Source organism: Drosophila takahashii, chromosome 3L (assembly GCF_030179915.1).
Source record: "Drosophila takahashii strain IR98-3 E-12201 chromosome 3L, DtakHiC1v2, whole genome shotgun sequence".
Classification (NCBI taxonomy): Eukaryota; Metazoa; Arthropoda; class Insecta; order Diptera; family Drosophilidae; genus Drosophila; species Drosophila takahashii.
In genome coordinates this window covers 34,600,938-34,610,698 of record NC_091680.1, presented here as the reverse complement: position 1 = coordinate 34,610,698, position 9,761 = coordinate 34,600,938, and the positions used below count along the sequence as shown (strand labels likewise).

Here is a 9,761-nt window from a genome sequence, read left to right as displayed (position 1 = left end):
TCCTCCAGCTGAACCCTCCACGAGGGTGCCGGCTGGGCAATGGTCACCGCGTTACCCCGAGCAGGGTAATGCATTGTCGCTTGTCCTGCCGGGGCAATGCAGTGTCTAGCTAAGGCAACTGGTTCAACCCCCTTAAATCAGTAGCCATGGTTGGAGGTGCCTGGCGGTAGGCATAAAACGCAAGTGGGTGGTTCCCCGGAAAAACAAACCAGTATGGACGGAGATATGGAGCAAATCAGGGCTGGGATGTCAGCCCAAACGTCGGTGGGAAGTACGACTGCTACCATCGACGGGCACGGGGATTTCCCCGATGGAGGGTGCCGGCTGGGCAATGGTCACCGCATTACCCCGAGCAGGGTAATGCATTGTCGCTTGTCCTGCCGGGGCAATGCAGTGTCTAGCTAAGGCAACTGGTTCAACCCTCTTAAATCAGTAGCCATGGTTGGAGGTGCCTGGCGGTAGGCATAAAACGCAAGTGGGTGGTTCCCCGGAAACACAAACCAGTATGGACGGAGATATGGAGCAAATCAGGGCTGGGATGTCAGCCCAAACGTCGGTGGGAAGTACGACTGCTACCATCGACGGGCACGGGGAGGAGCAATCCTCTCTGCGTGTCGCCAGCGGTCGAACCCCTGGGATGACGGGAGCAGGTCATTCCAGCGGCAATGTTACTGCTATAACATCTCAGGCAAAGTTAAGCCGCACGGGTGCCATAGTTGTAGTAGACTCGGACTCGAAGAGCGTGCTACACGAAGCCAAAACAAGCCATACCCGCTTGCCGGTACCAGGTTCCAACTCCCCCGCGTAGGGAAGAGCCGAAGCGTACAAGCGAGGGGATGAAGGCCAAGGCGCAGTACAAGGCAGCCCTCAAGATCAAGAGCCGGCTCCAGGACAAAGCGGACCCTTCCCAGGAGGAGTAGGAAAAGCTAGCCTGGGCAGAGCAAAGGATTGAGGAAGGAAGACTGCACTTCGCAAGCAAACCCGCGATGGCGTCGACAGGCGGATCGAAGATCGAGTCTCTCTTTGCATGGATGGATGAGGGCGCCAAGCTAGAGGTTGTGGACAGGGAAATAATCCCATCCATACCAAAGGCGGAGGATCTGCTGTACCCCGTCTACATGCGCCTCAAAAAGCGACACCCCGACGACAAAGGCGCACACATCCTGCAGGCAGGCGAGATGGAGAAGGACCTAGGTCTGGAAGCCATCGTGGATGCCGCCCAGGAACTTGCTCTGGCGACTCGGAAGACGAAGAGGACGGTGACCTGACTGTAATAGCCAACGCGTCGAGCGGAGATGAGCCAGCCACCCATGACGTTGAGGGTGCTGCAGGTCAATCTTCATAAAAGCAGACTCGCATCGGCGGAGCTCCTGATTGCCCTAAAGCAAGGACCCGTCGACATAGCCTTGGTTTAAGGGCCATGGATTGCCTCGGGCAATATCGTGGCCGGACTAAGGTCCTCAAACTACAATACATTCTACTCACCAACGGTAAGCAGGAACAGAAGCGCCGTACTTGTGCGGAAGGGTATCCATGCTAACCTTATGCCTCATTACAGCTCTGACGACTTGACTGCGGTGATGCTAGAAAGCGAGGAGCAGCGCCTCTTAGTAGCCTCCTGCTACATGGCACACGAGAGATCGGCGCCACCAGACGAGCTGAGCAGCTTGGTGGAGCTAGGTTCGAAGGATGACCAACTCCTCATTGGTGCAGATGCCAATGCACACCACAGCGTGTGGGGAAGCTCAGACATCAACGACAGAGGTGAGTCACTCTTAGACTTTATTCTATGTATATATAGCAAACGTGGGGGAGGAGCACACCTTAGAGGTGGAGAAATAATCGATGGGAAAATCGATAGATCGATGTTTGATGATATTTTACAAACATCGATGTTCCATCGAAAAAACATCGATGTTTTTTTGAAGTGAAAATCAATTTTTGTTACGTTTGCCGAGCTGAACTGGTCAGAGATATTTGTAAAATTAAAAAACAAAATGCTTATACATATGAACACATGCATTCCGAATATACATTGAAAACTAATTTCTAAAGCGTTCACTGTACAGGCACGACAAAGGAAAACTGCAAGCCCTCATCTCCGAAACGGAAACGGGAAGGCTACACTGTTTGCCAGCAATTCAAAAGATCTGAGGTTCAGGCCATTAAGTAATACTCAAGACTAGCGGACTCACCCCCGAAATTCGCGAAAAAAGTATCTTCGATGGACCGCGATTTCTTAAGAACTCTCATCTCTCAAAAGAAATTGCTGTCCAAGGGGGATTATATTAAATTCTTAAGAAATCGCGGTCCATCGAGGATACATTTTCGCGAATTTCGGGGGTGAGTCCGCTAATCCAGAGTATTACCGGCCATTGCAATCTGCAGTTACTGGGGAAAATCTTTGAAAACATCAGGGAACACAATAAATATGATAAAACATCTCAAGCCAGCGAATTTGTCGAGCCCATACTCTTCAGATTCAAAACGGAAAAAAGTAATCAATTTTTTTTTTCTTTCTTAATGGCTCAGTTTGTACAAATTTATTTTTATTTAAAAACATCGATGTTTTTCGTTCCGGTCTGTCTCCTGCTCTTGGTAGTAATCTTTTAGCTAAAATTTAAATGCCCTCTGCAAAGGTATATTTATGTTCGTGCTTAAATGAGTAAAAACAATTGCAAATATACGCCAAGCCTATATAAATGCCCATTTTTAGTCAAAACCATCGAAAAACATCGATGTTTTTTGACAAAAACATCGAAAACATCGATGTTTCCAAAAATCGATATTTCTCCACCTCTAGCACACCTTCGTAGGTCCCACCTCGTCAAACGTGCTAGATATAACATTTGTAAAGAGACTGAGTACTTTGGTCTCCGAATGGAGGGTCCTAAAAACACCATCTGACCAGCCCAGGCATAGTAAAATCCGAGAGAGACATAGAAAGGTCCCTAGAGACCCTGTCCAAGGAATTACTGGATGCGTATCACGCATCATGCCCGACTTCAAGAACAAGGAAGAAGACCAGGGCACCATGGTGGAATCGGGAACTTACATTCCAAAGACATAACCTCAGAGAATTCTTCAAAATCGCCAAAAAGGTAGACGATGAGATCATTAACAAGGAATACAAAGTCCTACTGAGGGATTACAAAGAGGGAACACGCAGGGCGCAGAGAAGCTCGTGGAGAAACTTCTGCTCCAGCATCGAGAATGTCCCGGAAACAGCTAGACTCCGGAAGCTGCTTTCAAAGCAACCTACCATACAGAGTCAGCTAAAACGCGACGACGGACAGTGGACTGAGGGCAGTGAAGAGGCCCTAACAGCACTTATGCAATCGCACTTCCCAGGATGCATGGATGTCTTAGACGCCAGCACGCACCAAGACATAGCAACTGGCGAAAACCAAACGTGCCTGTTTCCCTCCGAACGCTCCAAAGTGCCCTGGAGAAACAGGCGGACACGCGAGCAAAAAGCAGGTGGAGGAATACCAAGACCTACCGAATCTCAAGAACTATGTGCAAAGAGCGCAACGAAAAACTCAGCCAGTATGTACTGCGTCTACCACGGAAAGACTGCAGACTGTTAGTGGGAATCCTTACAGGCCACTGTCTGGCCGCATCACACGCAAACACACTCGGAATACTCAACAGCCGCGCCTGCAGGAAATGTGATGAATCGGGGGCTATCGAAACCCTGGAACATCTTATCTGCAACTGCCCGGCTCTCTCAAGAGCGAGAAGAAGATACCTCGGTGCCCCAGTACTGGCATCACTAGGAGACGCCTCCAGCAGGGAACCAGGAGAACTACTTGCTTTCGCCAAAAACACCTCGATCCTTATGGACATAAAAACCCCTTAACTTATCTCAAGGTTCATGCGCATCAACCGGACAACTAAGGGCCATATTGGCCTATCCCTATCCGGGTTAACCTAACCTAAAGTTTATTGTCTTAGGTACTATCGATGAAAATTTAGTAATTATTCGATAACATTTGTGGAAGCTATAGCAAATTAAACATGGAGGATCAAAGTGAGCATTTTCGGCATATTTTGCTTTTTTACTTCCGAAAAGGAAAAAAGCGGTCGAAGCTCGCGTAAAATTGTGCGAAGTGTATGGTAAAGATGCCATGAGTGATCGCCAATGTCAGCGCTGGTTTGCCAAATTCAGTGTTGGAGATTTTGGAGTTAAAGACGCCCCACGTTCTGGTCGACCATCAGGCTTTGCTGGATGAAAACCGGCGTTATTCAACGCGGGAGATGTCAGAGAAGCTCAGTGTGTCGCATACAACGGTTGATTAATTATAACTCCTGATCTAAATAAATCATCTTTGAAAATATTGAAAAAAAAGTCATGCCAACCCAATATGTGCATCATGTATTTTCTTGATTAAAAAAGGACAAGGTCTGATATCGAAATTTCGGGTATGCAGTTTTATTTGCAGATAAAGCTTACGTAACAAATTTCAAATTTATGTAATAAGGAACGTAAGTCAAAAATGTTCTTCGTACTAAATTACGAAATTAAGTCGGGATGGCATAAAATCCACAAAGGATTTAAGGTGGGATGGATCAATGTTGGCCCATTCTTGGTCTATTCCCTTCTTTAAAACCCTTGCTGTCACAAGCTGTCTACCGTTCTTAAATACTTTGGCAGAGGTCCTTAATCGGATTCAGGTCCGGACTTAAGGCGGGCCAGTCCAGGTATTTATACGCGTTACTCGTAGAGTAAAAGGGCATATTGTATTCGTGCAAAAGTATGTAACAGCTAGAAGGAAGCGCTTCCGACTCCCTAAAGTATATTCTTGATCAGGATCACTTGACGAGCCGATCTAGCCATGTCCGTCTGTCCGTCTGTCTGTCTGTCTGACTGTCGGTCTGTCTGTACGTCCGGATGAACGCTGAGATCTCGGAAACTACAAAAGCTAGAAGGTTGAGATTTCCCACACATATTCTTTATTCTTTATTTCAGCCGAGCGCCACACCCACCCTTACGCCCACAATCGCCCACTAACGATTTTAAAATGTGTCTGGCGCCCACACCTTTAAAGATTTCCGAAAAGTATAAATGCAATTTTGTTGTGTATATTTATATCTATCGAAATGTAGAAGCTATTCTTCAAATGGGGACATTCACTAAAAAATTATTTGCAATCAAAAAAATTTGCACTACCTTTAGCCGAGTGACGGGTATTAGATAGTCAGGACATGAAACAGGATCGCCAATCCTAGCGCATATCTCTCCAATATCTTTTGCAACTATCAGGGCCATCATCACTTAAAATTACGTTATTACTTCGACCCAAAAACGGTACTTATTTGCAAACTCAAAGCGAGCTCTCATGCGAAAGCTTGGGTTTAGAAGGAGGTATGTCTCAGTAGAGCGGTGAAAACATCGGCAATATCGAGGTTTTTCAACTATCGCGTTACTATCGGTCTGCATAACGAAAAGTCTTTTTTGATATTTCATGGAAGTAAAATTGATGAAACAGCTTTTTTTTATGTTAGTGTTATTCATAGCCAACTTAATAGCTATAGAACGCAGAATACAATTAAGAACAAATAACATGAAAACATAACAGAATGGCGATTAACAAATTGTTATAGCCTATAATACAATATTAAAACAACAATACAATAAAGCAATAGTGCTTCAGGACACGTGTGACGTGACGTCCTCTTGTCCAAAGAGCGCCGGGATGCCTTCGCTTTAGCCTTCTCCTGTTCGATGAAACAGCGAAAATACAAATACGAGACAAGACCTTTATTTTATTTTGAATAATTATAATTACAAAAGAATAAAATAAATTCTTGTTATTTAAAAACTTATAACTTTTAAAGGAACACCCCTAATACTTACATACAAAAAGAATAACCCTAATGTTGTAATTTACTTAGGAGCGATGCACAGTGGCGCCTTGGGACAAAAAACGTGCAATAAATCACTTTTTCGACTTTGTCCTAGAAAGTTGCGACCCATACCAATCGACAGGTAATTGATCCACTATTACAAATATGTAACCCTTTATCAAATCAAAAAATTTTTGTAAAAGATATGCCCTTTCAAAGTTGAACAATTTTTTACTTAAAAAAACACACCGTTTTTAGGTAATTTTTCGCACTTCCGGGGGGTTTTTCTTAAAAACTAGGCATCGAATCGCTTTGCAATAAAACATATTGCAGTTTGCCATCCGCATCTCTTAGTTATGCGTTATTTGCGAAACGTCCATTTTTTCCATATTTTTTAACTTTGATGGAAAATAAAAAAAAAACTATTTAATACTATTTTTTATACTTCCGTAAAACGTTATTTGGACTTTCTTCTTGATATTACGAAAGTTGTAGCTGCATCCGCCTGCGTCCGCGGTTTTAAGAGCCAAAAAAGGGAAAAAAGTCATGGTCCAAGAAATTGCATATGGCGCTACCTTGTGAAAGATTTGTCCAAAACATGGTTTTAAAGTCCTGAAAATTTGATATCATGTTCAACAGCTCCATATAAGAAACGTTAGTTCTACCACTTTTGGAAAAACCCGCTAGTTTAGCGGGAAAACAGCTATAATTAGCTAAAATACGGAAGGCCGTAACTTCTAAACTACTGAAGCAACAGACTTGTGCTGCATCTCGTTTGAAAGGTTTTTTAAAATGCTTTAAGCGCCTTCTATATGTAATTTGTGTAAATGTAATATTTAAAAATATATGCACAAAACAATTTTTTTTTAAACTTTTTTTTTAGCTTTTTTTATTTTTCTCAAAAACGGTTTCAACGATATCCTCAAACTGTATAGCCCTTGAGATTCCTTAAATTTTGGTATACATCATGTTACTGTAAAAAATTACGTTTAAAAGTTATTCAGAAACGAAAATAGCCACTTTTGCCAGCTCAAAACAACTTACGCTGCCTAAGCATTGAATTTAGTATGTGCGAGTCCAAACTGTATTTTGGGTCATGGAATCACAACCTTGTCACAGAGTTAGAATCTAGTAATTATAGTCCAGAAATGTTAAGTCTATTGGATTTACCAAGTTTACCAAATTGTGACCATTATTTCAAAAAACATGAAATATAGAACTTTTTATTTTTAAAATAAACTTCAACCTTTATTTTTTGGTTTTTTTAGTTTTTAAAAATTAAAACATAAAAAAATAAACTAAACAAAACAACATTGAAAAAAAAATATTTTTTTTTAAACCCCCAATTTTTTTTTTTATAATTTTTAAAAATTACAACATAAAAAAAGAAACCAAAAAATAACAAAAACTTTTTAAAAAAAGTTTTTTTGTCGGAAAAAAATGGATTTGTTTTTAAATTCTGACTGCCGATTTGTAAGTACGCCTCTGCCACGCCCACTCCCTGTCTCAAGCAATAATTTGAAAGGTGGATCAATTCTCTATCATTTGCCGTTTACATCATTCAATTATCTTCACTGGTTCAAAAGTTATGATTTATTACCAAAAAAAAGTCAAAGGCGCCACTGTGCGATGGTATCGATGGTCCCCCGATGTCCCAATATCGATTTTTTCACAGCTCTATGTCTCAGTAATTCACCACCAAGAATTGCGTAAAGAACATTATACTATTTTTTTTATAAATATTAAAAATGCCGATTTGCAGAAAACTGCGAATGAAATATTTTTTTTTACGACTATGACAAACGACTATGTTTTGAATGGGTGTTATATTTAACTAAAAGCTTGCCAAAAATAATAATTTTTGGGTATTTTTATTTATTTTTTACCCTACGTAATTTAAAATTATAAAAGAAATAAGAAATTCTATCGGTGGTAAAATTATGATATTAATATATGTGCATAGTATCAGTAATTTCAGCTGAAACATGAAAGATATGTACTCGTTGTTAAATTAACTCGTTATTAAATACGCCCCTAAATGAACAAAAAATTAAAAAAAAAAATAACAGATAATAACCAAGGCAACCTCTACGAGGTACCCGAGTTTAAAGAAAATCTATTTTTAAATATGCGCAGTTGAGAAATGCTTACCCACTTTCAGAAATTTCAGCAATCGTTACAACTTTGTTAAACCGTTGAAAACCAAAGTTGTCATCTTATTTTATGAAAAGTCCAATTCAATCTGCAACATTCTAGGATTACAGAAGGCATTATTTACTTTAAAATCAAATAAGAAAGTATATTTGTAGTTGTTCTTACCTTGCTAACAATTTTAGACATTGTCCAACATTTTTAGGGTTACAAAATGTAAGCGCAATTCTGATTTCATGGGCGGAAAGTACTCATCGAAATAAGCTAAAACACATTTAGGTTACTCTGGCTTAGCTCTCGTTTACCTATTATAGCGAGTTAAAGTTAATACCAAATTTATTTGAAAATGTCATATCTTGTGAACCGATTAAAATTTCACTTTCAAGTCTTTAGCGATTATGTAGCTTGAACCCAAGGAACTAAATTGACAAATCACTCTTGCAAAGAGCACCTAGCGCGTTAAAAATAAAAAAATAAGCGAAAATTGTCGGTATTTTACGTTCAACGGCAATATTTCGCATATTAAAGCTATCTAAACGCAAATATGACATTTTTTATAATATGCAAGCAGCAGGCTTACCAACAATTTTAAGTTTAAATTAAATTGCACGCAAATTACAGTTTCTAGACTGGTGCAGTATTTTTCCAAAGGCAATATGATTTTAGAAAAGTTTCCTAACAGATGCATATTTTGTTTTGTATGCGTCTATATAGTGCTTCAGACTGAACTGAAATCGCAAAGACCAGTAATACACATTAAAAAATATTCCGTTTAATGATTGGCCACTCCTTAGCCAACATTTCTTTACTATTCAGAATTTACATCTTGGTTTATGTCTGCTGGTGCTAAAAGTGTAAGCTCTGAATTGCAAAATCTCCCTCTTCATTAGACATAAAAACAAACGTTGACACTAAAAATTCACTTTCTGCATATCCACTTGGATCAGTTTTTAAAGCAATTGCCTACGGTATCGGACGAGCAGAAGACTGATTCTATCAAACAATAATGCCATTTAAAACCCGATATAAAGGAAAAGAACTTTAATGGAGTCAAACAACAAGGAAATGCATAACTTTTAAATGAATGGTCCGATTTGAAAAATGTCTTCTACATTTGCATAGGAAGCCCAAGAATATTTGTGGAAAATCTCAACCTTCTAGCTTTTGTAGTTTCCGATATCTCAGCGTTCATACAGACGGACAGACAGAAAGAAGGGCCTCCTACGCAGCGCAAGTTTATTTCAGCCGAGCGCCACGCCCCCTCTAACGCTCACAATCGCCCACTAACGATTTTAAACTGTGTCCTGCGCCCGCATCTTTAAAGATTTCCAAGAAGTATAAACGCAATTTTGTTGTGTATATTTATACCTATCGAAATGTAGAAGACATTTTTCAAATCGGACCATTTATTAAAAAGTTATACGCAATCAAAATATCTATATATATCTATCTCCCTAGTACAGCGTTCGCTTTAGCTGAGTGACGGGTATTAAATAGTCGGGACACCAACCCGACTATAGCGTTCTCTCTTGTTTTTTCCTTTTTTAACGCGCTAGGTGCACTTCTTCGCAAGAGTGATTTGTCAATTTAGTTCTTTGGGTTCATAGCTACATAATCGCTTAAGACTTGCAAGCGAAATAAATAAAGTTGGTATTTAAAACTTTAACTCGCTATAATAGGTAAACGCGAGCTAAGCCAGAGAAACCCAAATGGGTTTTACCCTATTTCGATCAGTACTTTCAAAATTGCGGTTACATTTT

The 9,761-nt window shown here is 40.4% G+C and overlaps 1 protein-coding gene across 5 annotated transcripts in view; it reads left to right on the top strand.

The window, feature by feature from the left end:
• Window positions 1–9,761, top strand: part of LOC138912833 (uncharacterized) — a 216,800-nt gene continuing 207,039 nt past the window's right edge. For all 5 annotated transcript variants that reach the window (XR_011418392.1, XR_011418393.1, XM_070214306.1 and 2 more), the window contains exons 1-2: window positions 1–1,490; window positions 1,559–1,764. Coding sequence is in view for 3 of the 5 variants with exons in the window: in XM_070214306.1 (XP_070070407.1) it covers window positions 1,581–1,764 (184 nt within the window). In the remaining 2 variants the exon portion in view is untranslated. The remainder of the gene's footprint in view (window positions 1,491–1,558; window positions 1,765–9,761) is intronic.